Here is a 26,003-nt window from a genome sequence, read left to right on the forward strand (position 1 = left end):
TCTCTTTAGCCATCCATTGAATTTATTAAAGAGGTTTGTTTGAACATACATGATTAGTTGCCTCAACTCCTTTATGTCATCTGGAGGCTTATCTTGTTCCTTTAACTGGGCCATAGTTTCTGTTTCTTGGTGTGGATTTTAATTTTTTGTTGACTCTTCTCGTCTGACTTACTAGAGTATTTTTTCTGGGTACAGTTTTTCTCTTTAGTTTAGGGCTTCCTATCCTTTCTCCCTTGCTGGTGGTACAGTAGAAGCCAAGCATGTAGTTCGTGCTGTAAGCGGTCAAGTCTCAAGCAGTCCACATTGTACCAGGGACCAATGACACTTCTTCTCACTTTCTCCTTTGCCAGGGGTGGGGACAGAGTCACAGCTGTGTGGAATAATCCAAGTGTAGGACTAGACTGTAGTTGTCCAGAGAGACTGATGAAGCTTCACATCCCCTTCTCCCTTGCCTGGTACGGGGATGGAGCTGCAGATATGGGCAGTGATCTATGCAGTGCAGGTCCAAGATGACTGCAGTTGCCCTGGTAGATTTCTGATTTTCAGTCTATGCCAGCCAAAATTACCTACAGTTACCCATGTAGGCTGGTGCAGGGCTCCTCAGCCTCCTCCTTGCCAGAGGCAGGGCTGAAGCCTAGGCTAGGGCTGCAGGCTGATCTGAGTGAAAGTAACTGGTTTCTGCCTACACTGAGAGTTTCAGTCAGGCCGGCTTCCCCTAAGGCTGGGGGTGGAGTCAGAATGGTGGCAACTGGCCTCTTTCTGACTTGGGCTGGTTCACACTCCAGCTTTTCCCAGGGTTATATCTTAGCCAAGCAAATCTACCAATCAGTAGCCAAAATCAGCAGCTGACCGTCTCCTCCTCCCCTGTTTCTGGGAAATGGAGCTTAGAATTCCAGCCACAGAATAGCTCCAGGGGTGGTTTATGCCACCAGAGTTGAATAGTCACCAGCCTCCGTGGCTTGGCCGGTAATTTCCTGGAGAGACTGGCGCAGGTCCCCGCAGCTTCCGCCTGCTGGAGGTGGCAGTGGGGCTTAGGCAAGAGCTGCAATGTGATCTGGATGGAAAGAAGCTGGTCCCCACCAGCAGTGGGATTTTCAGTGCGCCCCGCTTCCCCTCATGCCAGGCTGCTCCTGGCCTCTTTCTGGCTTGGACAGGCTTAAACTTTAGCTGTTCTCAGGATTATACTATATCACGTTGAATTTACTCATCAGTAGCTGAAATTGATGCCCAACCATCTCTTCCTCCCCCATTTTTGGGAAGTGGAGCTTTCAATTCCAGCCACGGAACAGCTCCCGAGGCAGCTTGTGCCTCTAGTGGAGGATGGGCATCGGCCTCTGGAGCATAGAGCACTCTACTTATGAGTCTTCTCTGCAGATGAGCTGTCTCCTCTTTCCACTCCTTCAAGGATGTTGTAGGATGCTCTTCTAGTCTCTGGAGCCCCAAACAGGTGCTCTAGCTAGTTCCAGAGAGCTGCTATGGGTGCTAACTGCCTTGTAGTAGGAGCTGACTCTAGGAGCTCCTTACTCTGCTGTCGTCTTGCTGGTTCTTCCCCATCCATGCATTTTTAAACCTGTTATTTTTCTGTTCTGTTCTTGCTGGAAATTGGAAAAAAAAAAAATCCTGAAAAGGAAACTATTCTCTTTTGTGCAGTTAATTTTTTTATCATTTAAAAAATTTTATTGAAGGATATCACTCCTTCAGTGTATGTTCATGCGTGAAAGAAACTGGTTCCTGCTACACTTCATGAACTTCTTATGAACATACATAAGCAATAAGTTTATAGTAAAAGTTGTGAATTTACAAAACAATCATGTATAGCATCATACAGGTTCCCATATATTATACAGTTTTTTCTTATGTATTTAAAAGCTTACGTTGTCCTTATACTAAGAATATTAATCATTGTTAAATTTTAATCATGAAATGTACATAAATATGAATCAGTCATGTGATTACACTTTTAAAGTACAGAAAAACTAATATTAAGGATACGTGTTAAGTATCCAAACAAAAATGTAGAAGTAGTTATGCTCAAAAATCAAAGTTTATATTCTGCCTCAAGTTCCCAATTGAGTTTACATTTAATTCCCATCTAAAGATCAAGGACCTAGCTCTGTCTTAGTTTCTTTTACTTAGTCATTGATTTATTATTTATTCCTTCAACTATGTGAAGCCAGGAATAAGCACTTAGTTTGATGGCTTGTTTAGACAGATTAGTAAAGAGTTTCTCCAGCTTAATAATTATCTCTAAAATGATAATCTTGTCCACATTCTGTGGGTGGTTCTGTTTCAGATTTGTTGACCAGGAATGTGTCGGATTTGGGGTTGTTCATTAAGAGTAAACAGCAGCTCTCGGACAACCAGAGGCAGATATCGGATGCTATTGCAGCTGCAAGTATCGTGACAAATGGTACTGGGGTTGAGAGCACATCCCTGGGCATATTTGGAGTTGGCATTCTCCAGCTCAACGACTTCCTAGTTAATTGCCAAGGAGAACATTGCACTTACGATGAAATCCTCAGCATCATTCAGGTGTGTGCACATTTGTGTAATATTTCTTACTGTTTTAGATCGCTCTCCCCTAAACATTTACTTTTTCTGTACTTCCTTCCAAAGCCATCAAGCCTGGAGCAGATATAGAAAATTTTTTTTAATCAATATATAAGTGTGCTTATTTAATGTACTATTACCACAGATCCCAAGATTTCTCTGACTCAGTAACTATTGTAAGAAATCAGTACATGATTCCTTTTTGTTGTTTCAGCACATATAACAGAACTGGTCTAGGTTTTCAACCTCTTTTGTCATTTAACAAGTATTTATTAGCCCCTACCACGGACTGCTCTCTTCTAGGAGCTGGAAATATAGTAATGAATACTAAAAGCCATTGATTATATACTTTAGATAGCTCATATGTTATGTAAATATATTTCAGTAAAACTGCTTAATAAACAAATAAATAATTGTGCAAGAATAGCCAGAAATAGCAGCTTTGTACAGCAGGGCAAACAGAGAGAGACTGAGAGGTGAAGAATATTCTTATTTGTTTGTCTGGGTTTTGTTTATTATTTTTATTGTTATTATTATTGAAATAATGAAAACGTTTTAATAATGATTGAAGTGATAAATGCACAACTATGTGATAATACCAAATACCATTGATGGTATACTTTGGATGAACTGTATGCTTTATTAATATGTAACAATAAAATTGATTTGTTAAAAAGAAAAAAAGATAAAGGCCCCACCCTCAAAAGAGCTTAATGGATAAGGCAGACAATAAACAAATAAAGATAGAATGTAAAGTCAGTTAATAATATGGGTTATGAGGAAAACCAAGCTAGGTAAGGAGGTGGAATGATAGAGGAGGGCTTAAGGAGTAAGTAAAGACCATTCTGAATGAGTGGGCCAAGCCTGGATTGAATAAGCCACGTGAAGATCTGAGAAAAGACTATTCCAGATAGGGAGCAACAAGCTCAAAGACTGAAGCAGGAAGAAGCTCAGGGTTTTCAAGGAGCAACCAGAAGTTTCATGTAATGGGAGCTGCATAAACCAGAGGGAGAATGGTGAGGATGATTTCACAGAGATTGGCAGAGACCAAATCAGCTGGGCATTTTAGGCCATAGTAAGGAATTTGGACTTTAGTCCTTGTGAAATAAGAAGCTATTGTGAAATTTTGAACTAGGGTGTAACATGATTTGATTCAGTTTTTTAAGATGACATTTTGGCCTCCATGGATAATAGATTGTGTTAGTAAAAGAGTGGAAGCAGATAGACCAGTTAGGAGGATGCCCCATACTCTGAGGGATCGTGAAGGTTTAAGTTAGAGGGTGGCAGGAAATAGAGTGTTTGAGACTGTTCAGTATGGCTATGTCACATGCAATAGAATTAGTCTAGATTTTTAACCTCATTTGTCAACTGATTGGGAATCAGTGAACTAGCTGTCCAACAATTGGGTTCGATCATTGAAAATGCTAAACTGTGGGATCATTATCCCATTATTGAGTGTTCACTCTACAGCCATTGAGTACAGACACTATACTATGTGCTCTACATGAGTGATATTTATTTCACCTTCTACCACCTCTCGGAGGTAGCTGCTATTATCATCTCCACTCTCACTTGGACAAACTGATACAGTTTGTTTTCATATAAATCAGCCTTATTCTTTGCTCTTGATCCTCTTTTTTTCTCTTAAATAAACGTGCTTAGTATAATAAACTCACATATAATAAATGGTGTTTTTTTTTTTTTGGATTAAGAACTACATTTTACCTCTGCACTACTAAATTAGTCCAAATATTTGGTTTAGATGTTTCCTGATGAAAACAGAAGAGCTTTAAAAAAATGATGTGGTGGGTTTTTCCCCTTAGTTTCCTTTACCTAAATAACACTTTTTTTGTATCCTTTGCAGAAGTTTGAGCCCAGCGTCAGTATGTGTCACCAGGGCCTAATGTCATTTGAGGGATTTGCAAGGTAATTTTTGAAATGTCATTTGTCCATTGTTCGAGAGTATACATTTTCCCATGAAGTCTTAAGAAAATTTGTTTCACCTAGGTTTCTGATGGATAAAGATAATTCTGCCTCAAAAAATGAAGAGTCACAGGAGAACGTTAAAGAATTACAGCTACCCCTCTCCTACTATTACATTGAATCTTCACACAATACCTACCTCACGGGCCATCAGCTCAAAGGAGAATCCTCAGTAGAACTTTACAGTCAGGTACTGAGAATTCCACTTGGAATCTGGTTTTCATTAAACCTTAGTATTTATGTAACCCCCCAGAGTCACAAACCATGACCCCACACTTCTTTGAGGAGCTTATAGAGTAAACTATTACACGTGAAATGTGGAGAAACATGTGGGAAAACTTTATATATATATATATATATATATATATACACACACACAGTTGTTTTCTTTTCCTTCTTTCTTTTTTGTTTTTTCCCCTATATATACTTAACCTTTATTCTGGGAGGGGGGAAGTATTTCTTTGAGAATCATAGCTTTTAGATCCTAGTCTGACCTACCCCCACTAAAATTAGATTTTCCCATGGGAAAATTATCTAATCTTTTCATTAAATGCTAAATAAGTCAATATAGTGTAATGGGAAAACATCATAGAAAAGGCAACTTTCTACAAAGTTATTCCCAAAAATACTGTTTGTTTGCCTTATGATTTGTTAGACCGTCAATCCATCCCTAAAGTAACCAACTTAACAAAAAAAAAAAAAATCTGCCCAGAATGTAGGTACTGTCCCTACACACTTAAATTCCTGGGAATAGTCTTTAAAATTCAGTAAGATCTCTGACTAGAAAAAATACATCCTTTTGATCTACACATCCAGACTTCAATGATATGCATGTTAATTGCCTCTCATGTATATTTTATGCCACTTCCTCATCTTTGCTGCTGTTTTCTAAACTGCTCCAAGAAGGGCTAAACAGAAAGACATTAGGGAAGGTCAAGGGAATATGTGTGTGGTTGTGTGTATGTGGGTCTGATTTGTAATTGTATTGTTTATACAAATCAAGCAGCAATTTTTCGAGGTTCCTTTGTTTTCCTGATTAGTCCAAATATTCTTCAAAGGATGGCAAATTTTTATCCCATAGCTTATCTAGTTTGTAATATGTATTTTAAACCCTCATTTCTAAGGGACCTTCATTGTGAATTGAAGATGTGTTCTCATAATTGTGATTTTCAAAATAGTTCTGTCAAAGGGCCTCAGCTGCTAACACTGAAATGACAAGCACCAGAGTAAGAATCATCCCATACTTTGCCCCACTTTAGCCCTCATACTCTTCCTTTATGTGCTTTGTTTATTGGTCTTCCATTTGCCCAAAGAATTCCAAGGCTAAAAGAAGTTTCAAAGTCATTGTTCTAGGGGAAATAAGCAAACAACAAACACTGACATAATACATATAGGTATACATGCATATGTACATAAACATACATATATGTGCATGATATACACATATGTGTTTCTTCCATGTCCTGGCTTTAATTCCTACTTCAGGTCCTTGTTTGATTTTGAGTTTTTTTTTTTTTCTAGTAACATATGTACAACCTAAAAATTCACCCTTTAACCACATTCACATATATAATTCAGTGGTGCTAATTACATTCAAGAGTTCTTTTCTTTTTTACTCTTTAACATTACACGCTAAGTAGAGACTGTTACAACTTTTGAATAAACTAACATCATCCATCAAATAGATTCGCAGCCAATTTTAAACCTAGCATGAAGATCCTTTTTGCTCCATTTCCTATCACTTTCCCTGGGTCCTTCTTACTGCTTCCTACTGCTTCCCTGTGGGGAAGATGAGAAGTGGGAATTAACCCTTTTCTTCTCACCTGGAGATTCTAACCATGGTTTTCCTTCTCCGGCCATATACAGAGGTCTTAGGGTGATTAAGACTTTGGAAAGGACCTTTAGTCTTTTCATGCTGAAAAACCATCAGATCTGTTGCCAGTTAGTGAACATTCTTCCCAGTAGGGTAGGCTCACCACAGAGATGAAACAGCTTCATGTTCTAGTGGCCACATCACATGGTCATTTTCAGCCCAAGGCAAAACCACTAGATACTCTACGAAAAGAAGCTGATAGCCTTGGGATTCTGGGCCACAAGCTATGCTGTGCAACATGAAGAATCTAGCAAGAATCTCAAACAAAAATATTGAAATAGAGGAATTTCCCCAGCTGAATTTTGTTGCAGCAGCTCTGGCGGCTCTTTAGCACTCAGTAGCAGATTGCTGCCACATAGAAATAGTCTTGAGGATTCTTAATCAGTAGTTCAGGCCATCCATTCACAGATAACTCTTGGCCTGAATTACTCTTCCATTATATGGTAATCTTTTAAGTCTACAGATAGAGTCTTATGGAGGAAGAGATTGCTCTGAGCAAATTTTATACAGGTCCAGCCCAAGCACATATCAGGGGCTCTGCTACCAGCTCGAGACCTATGATAGGAAATAGCTGTCATCTCATCTGATTCATTGGTACTGTTTCCCAGAGCACTTTGCTAAATAGGTCATGAGATAACATATCAAGACTTAGGGGCATATGTGCAGTGATTGATTACTAACATCTGCTCTGAGTGTAAGAGAGGGGAGTTTATGGATTACTTGCCATTTCTGCTCTAGATGTTTTTCTGGGATTAGACAGAAAGGCAAACCCTTGATGGCTCATTATTTCTACTCTTCTTACATGCTACATGTTCATAGCAAAGGTATTAGCAGGTTACAGAATTTGGGTCTAAATGGAGGAAACTTTATGCTATTTGGCTTCATATAAATGCTTGGTCAATCCATTAATGAACCAGTGACCTTTCCTCTGGGCTGGGCATGGATACCTTCACCTCTTCCGGCATCTGCCGAGATAGAGCGCCGCTGCCCTTGCCTGGGTCTGTAATTTTGAGATATACTGTGTATGGGTCTCCCAAGGAACCAAAATGGCCCAGTGTTTTTCTGTCAAATGTTACCTTCCAACAATAGGCAGCTCTGGCAAGCATTCTTTCCACCCTTTCTCTTTTCTCTCATTTCCACACCCCAGATTAATTCTGACCCTTTGACAAAATTGTGCTATTTATTTTAGATCATATGCCCTTCTGCTTTAGCCCTGAATGTGAACACTGACTGATATGCAAGAGTATGTGCTGGGTTTAGTTTGAGGCTTTATCTCCAGCTGCTCATGACAGGTGGACTCATTCATTGGTCACACAGGTCCTCCTGCAAGGCTGTAGGAGTGTGGAGTTGGACTGCTGGGATGGAGATGATGGAATGCCAATCATTTATCATGGACATACACTGACAACCAAGATCCCCTTCAAGGTAATGCTTCCTAACTCCCTTTAACTCAGATCACAAAGAGGTGTTAATCTTCATTCAACATTTAAATCAATGACTCTACCAAATTACACCTTAGGCTCAGGGGGTCTTATCCTAGGTCTGGAGACTTCCCAAAGTTATTCATGGTATTGTGTGCAATTACATATGTTCATTTTTCTGGAAATTGATCTAGAACTCTATTTAGATTCTGATTCACCCTAAGTTTGGTACCCATTGCTTAAATTAGTTATCAAGTAATGTTGCAATTTTTATATCATAAAGTGATTTATGAAAGTAAAAAAGTCAGAGGCTGTTCTCTTGTAATAGGAATTAATGGTCTGTTGTTCTGGTGTTCTGCTCACAAAGACCAGCATTGTATATTAGGATATTATTAAATATGTAGCATTATAAAATGTGTAACATTATAAAGTAATGTGAATTGGTTCCACTTGGGAACAGTGGTGACCCAGGAAGACCAGCCTCATTGGATTAACATTTCAAGTTCTTGGTAGCTTATTACTTCAGCAGTGCAATTAGAGTTCTCATTCAGACAGTCTAGGCTATATAAAATCATTTTTCTCTGAAGCATGGCCAGCTGGGAAGGAACATTATTTCCATCTTATTTGTGGAGGTGGTGGTCAAAGTGTATTTTCCCTTTAACTCATGTTCCTATTCAGCCCTCTTAAAACCCTTGTACTCTATATTGGGGGCAAAGGGAGTTGCTAACTCTGTGTACATATGCATGTAATATAAATATGTCTTATTGACTCAAATAAGTTATAAACTCCTTGACAGTAGGACAGTATCTTATGCCCATTATGTTTGCCACTGTTACTAAAACAGTGTCTTCTACGTATAACATACTCAAAATATATATTGATTTGTTAAATTCATCATGCTGATAGCAATTCCTTGTAGGATATGAACAAAACTCAATATAAACTGTGTAATGTCTTCAGAGAAAATAACCTTGACTTCTTGCTTGATTTGAAAATGCAACTGAGTGATTTTTATACATTTGAAAAGATTTTAAAAACTCCTTTGGCCAGAGTTTATTCATACAATGTGAATTTTTGCTGTGGCTCCAAGTACCTTGCCTTCTGACCACCTGGTACAGGTTTCAGGACTCTAATGGGCTGTTTTGGCTATCGCAGGAAGTCGTTGAAGCTATCGATCGCAGTGCCTTCATCAACTCTGACCTGCCAATCATCATATCAATTGAGAACCATTGTTCTTTGCCTCAGCAACGAAAAATGGCAGATATTTTCAAGGTGAGCCCTCAGCTGTAAGGCTGGATGATGTCTTGGCCCTTGTCTTATAGCTGTCGTTGAGTTTCATATGGAGCCACCACGAACCACACCACAGTTGCTCCTCAGCCGTGGAGCATATATGGTCTGAAATCCTCACACCTGAGAATTGGGGCTGCCCTGGGAACTTGGCTTTCTCTTGAATGGCCAATCATCTTAGCTGGAATGACCTAAGCATTGTTCTGTAATCCCCAGAACCTTTCCAGAAAGCCTTAGAAGATAAGGATAGACCATCTCTCCAGGAAGATTCTAACACTTCTGACACCATAAAGCAGAGATGCCAGGATGTCATCTGTCACTTGCATGTGGAAAAGCAGAAAATTTCCCAGGGCAAATAAGTTAAATATTTTTGTGGCTTATACTACAATTGTCCAGATACAGGGATACAAGTGAGCAAGGACCTTAGACCAATCAGACCAGTTGCTGTGTTAACAGTCAGGCCTTCATTACATAAGGGAACTAAAATGCAGAGAGATTTAGGGGTAGATATTCCACTGTGTTTGGTGTGGCAGAGGCATTTGTGGAAACATGGCTTTCAGTGGGATTGGAGGGTGTTGTCAGAGGGACATGTTCCCTAATGCCAGCGAAACTAATTTCCTTTCATAATGCCTTTCCTTGGCAATCATTTAAAATAATGGTCTCTAAACTTTTTGGCTATATACCCCTATCAGTAAAATATTTTGACTTGTATTTCTATTGTGCATTTATTGACTTATTTATAAATTATATGCATGTCTTAGCAATGTATTTTATGCATTGCGTAAATTATGCAAAAATGGAAAGTAAACAAGAATGTCATAGAAAGGATGAGGTATATTTTTTAATATTATTTATTAATGGTATAAAACCCCTTTTTAGTATCATCAAATATAATAAAAGTAAATTTGATATTATCTAAATTGATATGATTGAGTTCGGCTCATTGTTTTTGAAATTTTTATTTAAACTTTGTGATCAGTGATTTAGATACCAGGCTCTAAGTTTAGTTTATTATTTTATTTTATTTTTTTAAGATTGATTTTATTTATTTCTCTCCCTTTCCCCCTCCACAATTGTCTGCTCTCTGTGTCCATTCGCTGTGTGTTCTGTGTCCACTTGCATTCTTGTTTTGTAGCACCGGGAAACTGTATGGCTTTTTTTGTTGTTGCGTCATCTTGCTGTGTCAGCTCTCCATTTGTGCGATGCCACCCCTGGGTGGGCTGCGCTTTTTTCATGCGGGGCGCGCTCCTCGCGCATGGGGCACCTCTATGCAGGGGACACTCCTGTGTGGCAGGGCACTCCTTGTGCACGGCAGCGCTATGCATGGGCCAGCTCACCACACGGGTCAGGAGGCCCTGGGTACCAAACTCTGGACCTCCTATGTGGTGGGTGGACACTCTATCAGTTGAGCCACAACCATTTCCCTAGTTTATCATTTCAGTATTTGATTTTAATAACTATGGTAGCTGAAAAAGATATATTACAAACACAGAGACAGAAAAGGGGTGTTATTAGCTGCACTTGCCAAATCATGATACTCATTTCTCAATACCATCCAAAATGCTACCTCACCCAGTCTGTATGTTAGACATCACATATCTTGTGCTACTGTTGAAATTTAATTAGAAGAGTTGTATGTTTCCTGAAGTCAATCAGCTTTACTTAGAAACTTATTAAAAAGTATTGCCTTTTATATTTTTAGCAAATGAGTTCAAACTCCATTTTTAACCAATAGAAAATTTGCTTCCAAGTTTCTTGAGCGTGGACATTACACATATCTTTTCCCACATCAAATCACGTAACAATAGAAATATTTCCAGACATCTGTTTTTTACATAATCTTTCCATAATGCAAACATTGTCTAAAAAGCAATTAATTTCTCATTCACTGATAAAATATAATCTTTACCATGTAGGAACAGATTAAATGTGATTTTATTATATTATTATTATCTAGTAACAATAAACTGCTGCCACCCACTTGTCAATACAGAAAAGTCAGAAATGTTATAATGCTTTTTTTTTTTTAAAGAAAATTCATAACTTAGAAGTACTCCTTTAAGTACTTTATTTTGGTTTAAAGTGTGAGCTTCTAAGCACAAAAATTTTCTTGATCCTTCTTTATCTCATTATAAAGTATTTAAAAGAGAAGTCTTATTTTTATGAGAGTAACCACCTGGTGACATCCTATGGCACCCAAACTGCAGTCATCTCAGTGAACTGGTAGCGAACAAAGACTGAAGGGCCCACTGGCTCCTGCTTGTCCCTGAGCGGACCTCCTGAGCAGCACATGATGTGATGTCTGAAGTACAGACTGGGTGAGGTACAGATTTTCAGTCTGGATATGAAACATTCATAAACTTCAATTTTTGCTCTTTTTTTTTTAACAAATCAATTACATTTATACATATTAATAAAGCGTACAATCCATCTGATGTGTATAATCAATGGTATTTGGTATAATCACATAGTTGTGTATCACTTCAGTCATTATTAGGTCTTTTTTTTTTAATTATTGAAATAATGAAAATTGTTCTTTTTTTAAATTGAAGAATAGCTAGAAATAGAAATTGTCATTTTTTCCTATACTCACCCCGTAGATCATCCTGAGCCTATCCTCCTCACCCTCATTGAGAGACACTCATTCTTCTTTAGAGCCCAGTGTTCAGAAAACCTTTGCAGGAATGGTATCCACAGTTCTTCTATACCAGCTGGAGGCAAATTTGCCTTAATATCTTTGGTCTTTGTCTCCACTCCTTACTCCCTCCAAGGTTTCTAATCTTCTGACTTCTTACCCATATCTGGAAAGGACCGTTTTGTACAAACCATGCCTTAGAACTCAATCTGTTTTCTTCTTTAGTACATGAGACTCCAGAGCATTTTCCCAAAGAGTGAGAGCTGGCCCCAGCTGAAGAGTGGCCTGGGCCGCTCTTTCTGTCCTTCTAACTGCCTGCCTTCCTTCCAGTCACAAACTACGAGGAAAAAACACAACAACTTCTTTCTTAGTCCTCCTAGATTTTTTTTTTTAATCAAATATCTATTTGAATAATTCAAGTATAGGTAAAAGGCTTTGATGGTGTGTCTTTCCTTTGTCCTTTTTAGACTGTGTTTGGAGAAAAGCTGGTGGCTAAATTTTTATTTGAGAGTGATTTCTCGGATGATCCAATGCTTCCTTCACCTGACCAACTTAGGAAGAAAGTGCTCCTTAAAAATAAGAAGCTAAAAGCCCACCAAACGCCAGTGGATATCTTAAAGCAAAAGGTAATCTCCCCTTGCTAAAGAGCTTACGAATGTGCTGTGTGTCCAGAACAGAGAAATTAATGCCTTTCTAACCTTTCAGATGACCTGCTGGGTAACCAGGTTTTTTGTTTGTTTGTTTGTTTTGTTTTGTTTTTTAAAGATTTATTTTATTTATTTCTCTCCCCTTCCCCCTGCCGTTGTCTGCTCTCTGTGTCCATTCGCTGTGTGTTTTTCTGCGTCTGCTTGCATTATCCAGCGGCACTGGGAAACTGCATCTTTTTTTGTTGTTGCATCATTTTGCTTCATCAGTTCTCCATATGTGCAGTGCCACTCCTGAGCGGGCTGCACTTTTTTCACGCTGGGCAGCTCTCCTTATGGGGCAGACTCCTTGCGGGTGGGACTCCCCCGTGCAGGGGCACCCCTGCGTGGCAGGGCACTGATTGCGCGTGGCAGCACTGCACATGGCCAGCTTACCACACAGGTCAGGAGGCCCTGGGGATCAAACCTTGGACCCTCCATATGGTCGACAGATGCTCTATCAGTTGAGCCACATCCACTTCCCTGGATAACCAGGTTTTGAAGACTGTTTCTTTGGACAAGATGTTTGATTTTTGGCTTTCCATTTCATAGACCAATAAATACTCTCATTCCATTCCCCTAAAATGTTATTTCATGGAAGTTATTTCACACATAGAATGTACCTCCAGTATTTAAATTATTCTGTGTGGGATAATGTGTGACTGATATGTCTGGAACCAGGCTTCAGGGTTCTTCTAGATCCCTGTAGGGAGAGCCCCCTTTAGGGAAAGTGTTTGGGCCTGGGGCTGTGACTCCTGAGGTCTGTAATGGAACCCCATTGCAGTAGTAGCCCTGTGATCACAGAATGGTACAGGATGTCACTGCAAAATGTGGACCCCAATACCCTCCCAACTGCCTTGCCCAAAAAGATCTACACCCCAAGCACCACCAACCTGTGTATACAGGGAACCCTTAGCCCAAGTGGCCATGCAAAGTCCAAGTCCAGAACCACTGTGTCCATATGCCAGGCTACACCTACATATCCCCCATAATGATAGTTGCCAAGACTATTTATCCTATTCAGGAGGCCACTGTTAGTCATGAAATGTCACTTTTCAAACTTATGATAGAATTGAGAAACCCTCAGCACCATGCAGATGTAGAATGATGTCGCTCCAAAGGCAGGGACAGGCCAGAGCTAAAATAGATCATAATTTGTAGCTTTTTATTTCTCTGTATTCCACCACCTCAGTAAGCCTCATGGGCTACTACAGTCCTGCCTTTGCAGATTTTCAGAGATTAGAGAATTCAGCAGGATTCTTTGAGCCCAACAAAATGACTTTGTCCTAAGTCATTAATAAAAAATGTCAAGTCGAATTCAGTCAAGTGTCCAGTTTGACCTAAGTGGGTAGTCAGCTTGGAACAATTATCAAATCTTCTTCAAGTTCTAATTAATAGAAATCATAGGCAGGGCCTGAGTTTAAGGCCTGAATGATATGTAGCTTTATGTTGGAGAAAGAGCATTAAACAGCACTTCTAACCACTGGCTCTGTCACAAACCAGCTGACAGCAAGCACAAACAATGGAGTGGGGGAGGGAGGGGGAATAAATAAACAAAATATATGAACTTGAATATCCCTGGAAGTCTTTGTGTACCTCCAATGTACATATTTCCCAGTATGAAGATCACACAAAACTCTCGGTTAAGAGTTACACGCTCAACCATCTTCAGGAGCCAGGAAGGAAACATCAGTGTGAGAAACCAGCTAGATATATGACAGTAGGAAGTGGTGAGGACTGGGGTGGAAAATGCATGTCCTCCTAAATGAGCAGATCTGATTTAAACTTCCAAGTCTGGTCCGGAAGTGAAGTCAGCCCAGAGGGTCACCAGTTTGAAACATCTGCTAGGCCTACCTTTGCCCAAATCTGCAATCTCAAAGCTGCCCCAGAACGCCTGGCATTTGCAGATCGGCTTTAGCTATGAAGTCATTTGACTACAATGTTAGCATGTAAACTCTCAGGGGCCTGGCCCTCTGCGAATGTTGCATCATGACTCAGAAGTGTTTTTCTTCTACAGCACTCTTCCTCCACATTGTTGTTTTTGTTTTTTATCCAGCCAACTACTGCCCATTCCTCACTGTCAAGCATATATAACTGCCCTGTGCAGTATTAATTGCGTCTCAAAGACATTTAAGATGTGTTAGAACGTTCTTGTAGCTGTTGCCTTTCCCATTCTCGCACAGTCATTTGCAGTGACACTGGTTGTTACTAATAAGACTTCCATTCCACTAATGAACAGATCATGTTGTTTTTTAAGTCTTCTTTATATTGAACCTAAATCTTCCTTCTTGTTACTCCTACTCATTGGCCCTACTTCTTCCTTCTGCAGCTACACAAATTAATTTAATATCTAGAAAACGTGTGTCTCTCCACCAGCTTTTCTCCAAGCTAAACATCCTTGTTTTCTCAACTTCCTCTTAGCATATGGCTGCTAACACTCTTCACTTTCCATGAGGAATATTTTGTATATTCCTAAATTTGTGGATATTCTCTCATTTATCAATCTTAAATTGTGATTTCCAAGGTGAAACCATCACCTCCCTTAATTTGAATTTTATATCTCAGTTAATGCAGCCTAGGACTGTACTTACTTTTTTTTTTAAGATTTTTTTTTTTTTAATTTATCCCCCACCGCCACCTTGCACCTTGCTTGCTGTCTGCTCTCTGTGTCCATTTGCTGTGCGTTCTTCTGTGTCTGTTTGTCTCCCTTTTTGTTGGGTCATCTTGATGCACCAGCTCTCCACAGGCACGTGGGCTGTCAGCTGTCTACGGGGGCACAGGCCAGCTTGCCTTCACAAGGAGGCCCTGAGACGTGAACCCAGGGCCTCCCATATGGGGAACGGGAGCCCAATGGATTAAGCCACAGCTGTTTCCCTGTACTTACTTTATTTATTTATTTATTTTTTTAAATTTAATTCCTGCTGCCCCCCCCCCACCCCCACCCCCCGTTGTCTGTTCTCTGTGTCTATTTGCTGCGTCTTGTTTCTTTGTCCGCTTCTGTTGTTGTCAGTGGCACGGGAAGTGTGGGCGGCGCCATTCCTGGGCAGGCTGCTCTTTCTTTCGCTCTGGGCGGCTCTCCTTACGGGGCGCACTCCTTGCGCGTGGGGCTCCCGTACGCAGGGGACACCCCTGCGTGGCACGGCACTCCTTGCGCACATCAGCACTGCGCATGGGCCAGCTCCACATGGGTCGAGGAGGCCCAGGGTTTGAACCGCGGACCTCCCATGTGGTAGACGGACGCCCTAACCCTGGGGCATGTCCGTTTCCCTCCCTGTACTTACTTTTTAAAGTCCTTATCACATATTGGGTTCATGTTGTTTGTGGAAAACAAAGAGTGCAGTTATTTTCACATGGGCTCTTCTTCTGCCTGGTCTCCCCATCTTTCCAGTTTTGTAGTTCAATAAAACCTTAATACAGGAGTCTCACACTGATCTCTCTTAAATTTCTCCTCTTAGTTTTGGGATGTTACTCCAGTATCAGGGTTCTTTGTGGATTTTTTTTCAGTCATCCAAAGTATTTATTAACAGGTTTTCAGACTGTGTCTTCATTCCAAGTTGCCTTGAGCCTGATAGCCAAGTGCAGAGCCATGTGGCCCTTCTTAGAGAACTTTCCCTAGATTAGGTGATTACCGGCCAGCCTCATGTTCTCTCTTGCAGCCCACCTTTCCCCAGAGTCTACTTCAACTTCTTTATTTTCAGTACAGGAAACTGAAGCCTGGCCATTTATGTGACTTGCTTAAAACCACCCAGCTCTTAGTGGCAGAGCTAGGATGCTTCAAAAAAGACCTTTTCCAAGATGACACAGAAGTCAGAATGCACTGAAAAAAATCACATAAGACACTTTGAAAAACACAGATGCTTAAGCCCCAAACTAAACCAGAATATCCAGAAGAAAGGCCTGGTAATCTCTTTATTTAAAGAATAATTCTTGGGAGCGATGTAGCTCAGTGGCTGAGTGCCTACTTCCCATGTACAAGGTCCCAGGTTCAATCCTCAGAACCTCCTAAAATTTTTTTTAAATAAAAATAAATAATATTTAGCAATCTGGAAATTTGAGAAACACTATGTATCTGTTACCAGAATCAGTTACCTTATCCAAAAAGGCTAAGGAGGTTACTGAGGAGATGTGTTCTTAGAAAACACCTAGTAACTCTGGTTAATCACTTCTTTTCTGATTCTTCACAAAGCAATTAATTAATAATCCAATCTGAAATTTTTCTAAGTATCAATTTGATACTCCCCATTGTATAACTTTGTCAATATCTTTTCTTCATTTTGGTGAAATGGGATCATATAATCCCATTTCCTGTTTTTCTAAGACTGCTTTCAACCACCCCACCCCCCACCCCACCCTCACCCCCCAATGATCCTCAGGAAGTACCTTCAAAGATTCCGTAATCACATCTGCAAGGCCTTTCAGTTGTCTGGCAGGTTCTCGATAAGGTTCTTACCTCACCAGAAGCTGGCCAAATGCTGAGGGCTCCTTTACGCTCAGACCCAACCCCTAACTTAGACACCCTGGGTCATTTCCATACAAAGGACTCACCCTCCCCAAGGATGCATTTCTTAAGCCTTGCATCCACCTCAGGCTTGTACTGAGGCTCTTACTGAGGTCTCAAAGCTTCACCCCATCAATTTCTCCAGGATTCTGATCATAGCTCCTGAACTCCAACACGCTAGATTCCCAGAGTTCATACTACCTGCAGGCACTGTGCTAGGGGCTGGGGGAACGAGAAGGTTAGATATGGCTTCCGCCAAGCCCCATCCAATCCAATCTTCTCATCTGCCCCCCTAGTTTTAACCCACTGGGCTGTATCTGGATTGCTTTTCATCAAGGGCTAGGGTCCTATTTTTCTGTCCCAGAATAATTAGAATATTGGCAGGTATTTTGTAATCATCCTCAAAGAGCAAAAGTGTCAGCTCTTAGCTGTCCATTTGGCCTCCTCTCCCATGCCTGCCTGCTGAAAAGGGCTTCCTGCACTTGGGAACGCATTTGAGCATCTAAGGGGTCTTAGCACTCTGCTTTTTAACCCTGAAAATTCCTTTCATACGGCTCTCACACATTTCTGCCAAAGGGTCTACTAGGCTGTTTGCATCATCCTTCCCAGCACTTGGCTCTACTTTGAATGCTCACTGAGTCAAGGCCCTACTCTTACCCATGACGAATAGATTTGCTTTTGTGGCTCACTTCTGCTTACACCAGATTTCCCAAAATTTTGAAGAACACTCATCCTATGAGAAACTCAGAAGAGAAGAGTAAAGAAAGGGGGAAAGGGAAAGGGAAAGGGGAAGGGGAAGGGAAGGGAAGGAAAAATTTGTTGGTTAAATAAGCATGGGAAATGCTGCTCTGGAGGTCTTCTTTGAAGAATCATGATGCCCTTTAGTATATTAAATGAAGGCTGTATGAAGCTGGTGGTAGGAATGTGTTTCAGTTTGTTAAAACTACTAGTTTCCAAACTTTATTGTATCTTGTTATATTTGTCAGTTTTTACATAATAGCTATTAACCTCCCATAGAACTAGAGTTCCATAAGCCCACCTTGAAAAATCCCAGCCTAGACTACGCCTGTTTATCTGGAATGTTCCGCACTATGAAATATTTCATCTGAATATAGACACAACCTAAATTACATCTTTGTCATTTATACATTTTATTATAAAGTAATATAACCACATTCCAGAAAGTTTAGAGAATAGAGAAATATTTTAAGACATATGTAATTCCAAGGCCAAACACAATGTACATTACAGGGGTTCTTAAACTCAGGCCCAGAGATAGAATTCATGAATCCATGGGGAAAAATTACATCTTTATTTTTGCACACCTTTCACTGAAATTTAGCATATCCCCCAATTATAAATGTAGAGAACAAACCACAGTAAAGTTGGTAATACCTGTGTCTTGGCAGCAATAGAAATCACAGATTTTTCATATCAGATGACAGTTGTGGTTGTTATCTCCAAGAAATTTTAAGCTCATTGCTATTTCAAAATAGTTACTAGAACTACTTTATCTTTTACTATATATTTTATATTAATAAACACATATTCCTATATCACATTTTCTTTAATTTTTGATAACTGCATTCAACATTATTTGTTTCTTTTGCAATCTTCTGTATTTTATTTTATGCATTTAAAACATCATTATGGGGAGCAGATGTGGCTGAAGTGGTTGAGCACCCACTTCCCACATGGGAGGTCCCAGGTTTGGTTCCCGGTGCCTCCTGAAAATACAAACAACGAGCAAAACAAATGAAAAATCCACCTCAGGGAAGCTGATGTGTTTCAGTGGTTGAGCACCAGCTTCCCACATATGAGGTCCTGGGTTCAATCCCTGGTCCCTGGTATCTAAAAAAAAAAAAAAAAAAAAAAAATTATGAAGGGAATTTGCCTCATCATACTGCCAAAGGGGACTGTGACACACAACAAAGATCAAGGACCTCTGCTGTGTTTATATCTAGTCTTTTTTTTTTTTTAAAGATTTATTTCTTTATTTATTTCTCCCCTCCACCTTATTGTTTGCACTTGCTGCCTACTCTCTGTGTCTGTTTGTTGGGTGCTCATCCTCTTTTTAGGAGGCCTCAGGAACCAAACCCAGGACCTCCCATGTGGAAGGTAGGTACCCAGTAGCTTGAGCCACATCTGCTCCCTGGTTGTTGTGTCTTTCATTGTGTCCACTTATTTATCTCCTCATTGTGTCATCTCACCACACCAGCCCATTGCGTCAGCTTGCTATCTTGCTCATCTTCTTTAGGAGGCACCAGAAATCGAACCTGGGACCTCCCATATGGTAGGTAGGCATGCAGCTGCTTGAGCCACATCTGCTTCCCTATATCTAGTCTTTTTATGCTTGTTTTTTAATATAATTGCAATCATATATAGAACAAAGGATACAGAATTATATATATACATATTTTTACATATGTAAATATTATATAAACACAATTTTGTATCCTTTGTTCAATAACTATATATCACAAGTTTTTTTCATATCTCATTCTCTCAAGTGGATATACCATAGTTTACATGGCCCCATTCCTCTATTGTTGGACTTTTAAGTTGTTTCCTGTTTTTAATTCATACAAGTAACTTTTCCTGTATTTCAGATCATTTCCTCATACTTGGTTCCAGAAATAGATAAATCACATATTCAGACCTATGTTGATTCTTATGTCTTATGATGTCACTTCACAGTAATTCCATTAGAACATGGAGGCACATGACCTCTTTGGCAACACATATCAGTTTCCCAAGTCTCTAAGCCTGTTTTGTTAATCTGATTTATGGTTCAGATAAAATCTGTTGAAAAACTTTATTTAAACCAACAACTATTCTTTTGGTCTCTTTGTCCATAGGGATTCTAACATTTTCTTGAGGTCAGAGGTTTTTAGATATTATTCTAAGAAGAAAAAAACATTGGTTTCCTAGCAAAGACTTACTTTTCCAAAATTAATGGGCTGATTCACTTCTTCCATCATTTGGGATTGAAAGCACCAAAAGTTTCTCTTGGAGGGCTTGCCCCAGGGAGCTGGGTGGCTGGGCAGTGCACACAGACTCCTTGTGATTGTTTCTAAAAGCTCCAGGATTCCTCCTGTAGGAATGTTGATTTTGGTCCAAATGTTGACTTTGCATTTCAAATGAATCTAGATTTCTTTTTCCTCACCCACATGAGTGAAAAACAGGTTAAGTCACTTTTAACGACTATTGTAAGCATAAGATGGTCGATTTGAAGGTTTTAAATGAAAGTTCAGTAGTTTAGCATCTGTGGTCTTTAATTATTGCTGTCTTACAGGCTCATCAGTTAGCGTCCATGCAAGCTCAGGCTTATAGTGGTGGGAATGCCAACCCCCCAGCTGCTAATAATGAAGAAGAGGAAGAGGAAGAGGATGAATATGATTATGACTATGAATCCCTCTCTGATGGTAAGAAAAATAGAATCCTATGCTTTGTAAGGGAAAATACGTAGGTGATTTTCTTTTTCTTCATAATTAAGTCTGGATCTTCATTGACCAGCAATACAGATTGTCATAAGACTGTCCAAGAGTTTCTGCATCCAGTCATTTAGTGAGGACAAAGCAAAGAAAGGGATTCTTTTCACTTCTGCAGCCACCGCTCTACGAAAACAAGGAGGGTGTGAGAAGCAACACAGGGTCATTCCTAAGATGGATTTCTAGAGAAAGGGTGGAATTAGAACAGAGACACCCTATTTTTGCCCTGACTGTCTCTGGTATGGCCGATCCTCAGGCAGGAATGGCAGACCGGCTGTAATCTTTTCTCTCCTGGACCGCCTGCAGGGGGCAGCAGCATGTTTCTATGCTCCCTCTGCTCCTCCCTCGACCTCACTCGGTCTTTCTAGGAGTGTGGGGAAGAGAGAAGCATCATTTCCCTTCCCTCCCTCCTGATTCTCACAATACTAGACATTTCCTCTGGCCCTACCAAAGAGACAAAACATGGGTGGTGGCACTAGACACAATACAAAGAAGTCACATGAGTGATGTTAACTACCCATAACAATTGAGAACTAGATTACATGAAAATTAGGTTTCAAATGAATTTCATTTGCTAAATTAGTGTCATTTGCTAGAGATTGCAATAAAACCTTTTCAAGCCTCATTGCTGGTGACAGTTTCATTTTGGTGACTTCTGAAAGACAGCAATGTAGTAATGAGAAATGTCAAGGTCCTATTTATATAAACATTATATATGTAAAATATATTGTTTCTATGTAGAATAATTGTATCACTAATATGCAGATATACCCAGGCCAGCAGCCATTCACCATTAACATTAAGACAACCAAGCCACCCAACTCCAAGTATCAGCTTCTCACACTCCAGGGCTGTCCCTTAGTCACATTTCAGTTCCGTGAGCGTCCATCATGGCCAGCATTCCCAGTCCAGTCTCTTTCTGCCCCCAAAATACAATATTAGACTATTTCCTTAGTCAGAATTGATTGCTTCATGCCAGCAACTAAAAGCCAATCTACTTTCACCTGAAACCCTGTCAGATCATTCAAGGGGCATGTTCTATAATGGAAGGGTAGAAAGAAGAAGGAAATTAAAAGGAGCCAAGGTAATTTCTTTGCAGTCTAGTCCTGAAAAGTTGTGGAAATGTGAATATTTTTATATTAACTTATTTTTCCTTGTGAATTTCTACCAAAACTTTTTAGATGGGGGAAATGAAAGTCACACCTAAGAATATCAACTAATTCAGGTGTCATTGACCCCTGCAAGAAACCAGTCCACTGAAAGATAAACTCACTCTCTACCATTAATAACTAGTACTTTTTTTGAACTATGAGAACTGGAAAGGCTAAGGCTTTTATTATTTCTATTGTTATTATAAGTGTTTTTTTTAATTTGCAAATAACAAAATTAACAGGTTGAGGAGAGATCTTTATGATTTCTTTGCAGTTGGGAGAGTAATATTTAAACCCTAGCCACTGAATTTTTAAGATTGTTACATGCTTTATGAAATCTACGTGTGCTGGGGTAGGGTAGACAATCTCCACTAGACTCTGCTCCAATGGGATAGGAGACCTTGGGCAGTGTCCTTCAGCCACTCTAGGCTGTAGTTTCAGGTGTGTAAGAAAAAGATCTGCTAAGTGTTTGCTGATATTCTCCCCTCTTCTAGCACTATCTGTAATCTGTAACCACTTTAGTCCACTACCAGCACATGGTTGTTTTCCATTTCATTGGAACTTTCCTCCGATTGTCTGATTCCCAAACAAGCCTTGTCATTATGCTGTGACTTATTTAAGTTTGTCCTTAATTATTAAGGCTTCCTCATGCTACTGTTAACTGTCCTCTCAAACTGACACTTTTGATTGTTGCTTGCAGTACCTCATTCATCTCTGTGCCTTCTCTTTACCCTCTTCGTTTTTGTCAGCTGGGATGTAAAGAAACTATAAATCTGCCCGCTGTGTGCAAGATGATATCCAGCTTCTTAGGAGAACCTCACAGTTTCTAAACATCTAAGAATGTTGGGTCTCTTTGAGAATCAGATGGAAACTGTGACCATTCTCCTCAGAGAAGTTAATGTTCTCTCAGAATTCTGCCCAGGGGAAGAGATGTAGCTCTAGTGGTGGAGCGCCTCCTTCCCATGTACAAGGTCCCGTGTTCAGTCCCCAGAACCTCCTGAAAACAAACAAACAAATGAAAAAAACAGCTCTCATTGGGGAACGAATGTAGCTCGGTGGATGAGCTCCTGCTTCCTGTGTATGAGGTCCTCGGTTCAATCCCCAGTACCTCCTTAAAAAAAAATTCTTCCCAACAGTTACGGGAGTTTCATGGGCCTCCTGAAGCCCTTGAGCGTATCCCAGGTTAAGAAGCCATGGCTGGAATCCAAGTGGTCCAGTTGGTTCCGTGACATCCCTAGTCCTAGGTTTTCATATCTATAAAATAAGGGCATTAGTCTAAGCCTCTTTTGCCTATAAAAATCAGATGATTCCTATCCACGAAGTTACTTCAAGAAGATCCTAAGGAAATTGCATATAAGGCTCATGTATTTCAGAAACTGCTACTCTACCTTTTGGATAGTACTTAGTGAATATTTATTTAATTGAATTTCATTAAGCAAACTCAGAGATTTGTTTTTTTCTCCACACCCCTGCCGTTTACCTTGACCAGTTCGAACATGCACTGGAGCACAAATTTGGATTTACAGCTTGTTATAGGCATTTTATATCACAATGACTGTATGACTCTAGCGAGTTAATTTCTGTCCACTTGAAGTAAACATAATTGGGTGTATTCAGACAGTCAGTGACTGAAATTATGTAATAGGAATGCGGCAGCCAGCAGCATGATTAACATTAGCCGTGTTTGCACTTCTCTTACTGTAGTTCTTGCATCCCTAATAATCGAAATAGTAAACCTATAGATTTTCTTATTTCATTTATCTTGTAATCAAAGCTGTTGTTATTTATGCTTTGCTTCATACCTCAGTTTAATTATCTGGCTTTTTGTCTTAATTTTCCTTACTTTTATCCCCCTTCTGATTCTGTTTTTCTGTAGCAGATGTCCTTACTGCTTCTCCTGCTGCTAACAGTCAGGAAGGTAAATGCCATTTGAACTGAGCATTTTAACTGCATGGATGTCAGCATCCCATTTCTGTTTTCCTAGGACTGATTAGCATGAAGTTGTGACACTTATGTGAATAAACATGTAATGAAATGAGTTATCTCATTTATTTCTTGACAGCCTGCATGGCCCTGTTTTGTATAAGGATATTTTGTATAAGCATATGTGGTCTGATGAGATAGTAAATCTTGGATGAGAATTTAGTTTTCTTGTCTTCCCACTTTAAATGAGTATAATCATGATATACATCTAACATTAGAGTCACTTAAAAATGCCCCAAAAGAGCAAAGTGTAAGATTATGTCATATTTAGATGTATTTAGATATATTTTAAATCCCTATCCTGAAGATTATCACTTCATTAATAAACAATTATGAAAACTTTGCTATCCAATTAATTACAATTATGGAACTCTGAATTGCAAATAACTAAGTCTTTTTTCCCCTGGTTTTGACATTTCTGGAGGTAAAAGAAGCTGAAGGCTTAATTTTAAAGTGACAGTGATTAATTTACATATGTACCATATAGAAATTCTTCAACCACTAAATCCTTCTGAAACTTGTGTGCTGTCAGCTTCTTGATCCAAGATACCCTCCATGTTTGCACAGTTCCAATCATCTGTATGAAAATGAGCATGTTCATTCAGATTATGGTATCAAACTACTGGTACAATTAGTCAATTCAATAAAATATAAAACACATCAACACAATTTTAGAGATAATAGTTCAGCCCATCATTTTGGTAACATATAGCCAGAGCCTCAGTCTTGCGAAAAGGCACAAATATGTTGATATCTTTGAAATGATGTAGATGTAGCCAATAAGTACAACATTGGGTTCTTATTTGCTCAAACCTGCCAACTCATTTTCAGACAATATTCTGGAAGATAGACCTGAAAATAAATCATGTAATGAAAAGCTTCAGTTTGAGTATAATGAAGAAATCCCCAAGAGGATAAAGAAAGCAGATAATTCTGCTTGCAACAAAGGAAAGGTAAGTTAAAGATTTCTGTTAAAGTACACTTGAATCATGGTGCTCTTGTCCATTTCAGGTGGGATTCCACTCTCTCCCTATCCTTTCCCTTCACCTTTCTCCTCACTTTTCATTAGATGCCAAAACCTACTTGGTGAGGTTATGGGACACCCACCTGTCATTTATAGAAAGTTAGTCATTGATTCATTCAACCATTACCTACTGAAGGTCTATTGTGTGGCAGGGACTGAGGTGGCACTGGAGTTCTTTAGTGGTGGAGACAAGCATGTAAACAGTGCCTGTTGATAAGTACAAAGAGTGGTGATTACTTTTTGTTATAAGGGCTTCTAAGACAGGCCGTCAGGGAAGATGATGTTTGAGTAGGAAGATTTGACCAAGCAGACAAAAAGGGGTCATTCAGACCAAGAGAACAAGTGTGTAAAGACAAGGAAGCAAGAGACAGCCTTTGCAAGAAGCTTTAAAGGAGTTTGGGGTGACCCAGAAAGTACATAGATCTAGATTGTAAAGCCTTAACTGCCGTAACACAGTTACTGCAGTAACACAGGATGAAAAGATAAATGAGATTCCAGACCGTATTCTTAAGTGGCTGCCTCACAATAAGTAGACTCTGAGCAAATCTATAGACAGAGATGCAGTGACACTGTTGGAGAACAGAATAATAAGATTTGAGCCACAGAAGGTACATACTTAATCACCTGTTCATTCAACAAATACACATTAACTGTTCCACAGGAAAGACACTGGAGTATGCACTGAGGGAAGGTGCAAGAATCAATTAGAGTCAACCCTTGCCCTCAGAGAGCTTCTCCTCTAGTGGAGGCATCAAGACATGTATATGGATAAGTGCAGAACAAGGTAAATCATACTGATGGCAGGAGAGAGGTGCAGATAAAGAGCTTTGGGAATACCTGTGTGAAACAGTATCATTTTTGCCTTGATAGGTTTATGACATGGAACTGGGAGAAGAATTTTATCTTCCTCAGAATAAAAAGGAAAGCAGACAGATTGCACCAGAGCTTTCTGACCTAGTCATCTATTGTCAAGCAGTGAAATTCCCAGGTAAGGGTGGGCAATATCATCTATAATATTTAAAGATGCTCTAGGATAAAATATGCTACTTATTTAATTAGGTGTTACAAACACTCCCAAAATAACTAAATTGTGTTGCTAGAATCATTGTTATAAAGCCTTCTAAATGTTTGTTATCATTTACTTTGATGCTCATGAGGAAAATACCATAAAATGTTCATTGTACAGATCACACAATGTCTTTTCAAAATAGTAAATAATAATAATAATATTAATCTAAAAACTAGAATTTATTAAGCACTGAAGTACCAAGACTTGTGCTAAGTATTCTACATAAACCATTGCTTTAACTATTCATCATAATCCTACACGATAGGCAGTGTTATTTCCACTTTTAAATAAAACTAAGTCTGAGAGAGATGAAGTCATCTGCCCAAGGTTTCAGAGTGTATCAGTAAAGACTGTT

At 39.5% G+C, this 26,003-nt stretch overlaps 1 protein-coding gene across 7 annotated transcripts in view; it reads left to right on the forward strand.

The window, feature by feature from the left end:
• The window catches only part of PLCE1 (phospholipase C epsilon 1), a 384,952-nt gene that overhangs the window by 315,142 nt on the left and 43,807 nt on the right, over positions 1-26,003 (forward strand). For all 7 annotated transcript variants that reach the window (XM_058298789.2, XM_058298793.2, XM_058298790.2 and 4 more), the window contains 9 exons: positions 2,294-2,532; positions 4,415-4,476; positions 4,558-4,723; positions 7,724-7,831; positions 8,983-9,099; positions 12,217-12,375; positions 20,226-20,355; positions 24,387-24,508; positions 25,450-25,567. In XM_058298789.2, the coding sequence (XP_058154772.1) occupies positions 2,294-2,532; positions 4,415-4,476; positions 4,558-4,723; positions 7,724-7,831; positions 8,983-9,099; positions 12,217-12,375; positions 20,226-20,355; positions 24,387-24,508; positions 25,450-25,567 (1,221 nt within the window). The remainder of the gene's footprint in view (positions 1-2,293; positions 2,533-4,414; positions 4,477-4,557; positions 4,724-7,723; positions 7,832-8,982; positions 9,100-12,216; positions 12,376-20,225; positions 20,356-24,386; positions 24,509-25,449; positions 25,568-26,003) is intronic.

This window comes from Dasypus novemcinctus, chromosome 6, assembly GCF_030445035.2.
Source record: "Dasypus novemcinctus isolate mDasNov1 chromosome 6, mDasNov1.1.hap2, whole genome shotgun sequence".
NCBI lineage: Eukaryota > Metazoa > Chordata > Mammalia > Cingulata > Dasypodidae > Dasypus > Dasypus novemcinctus.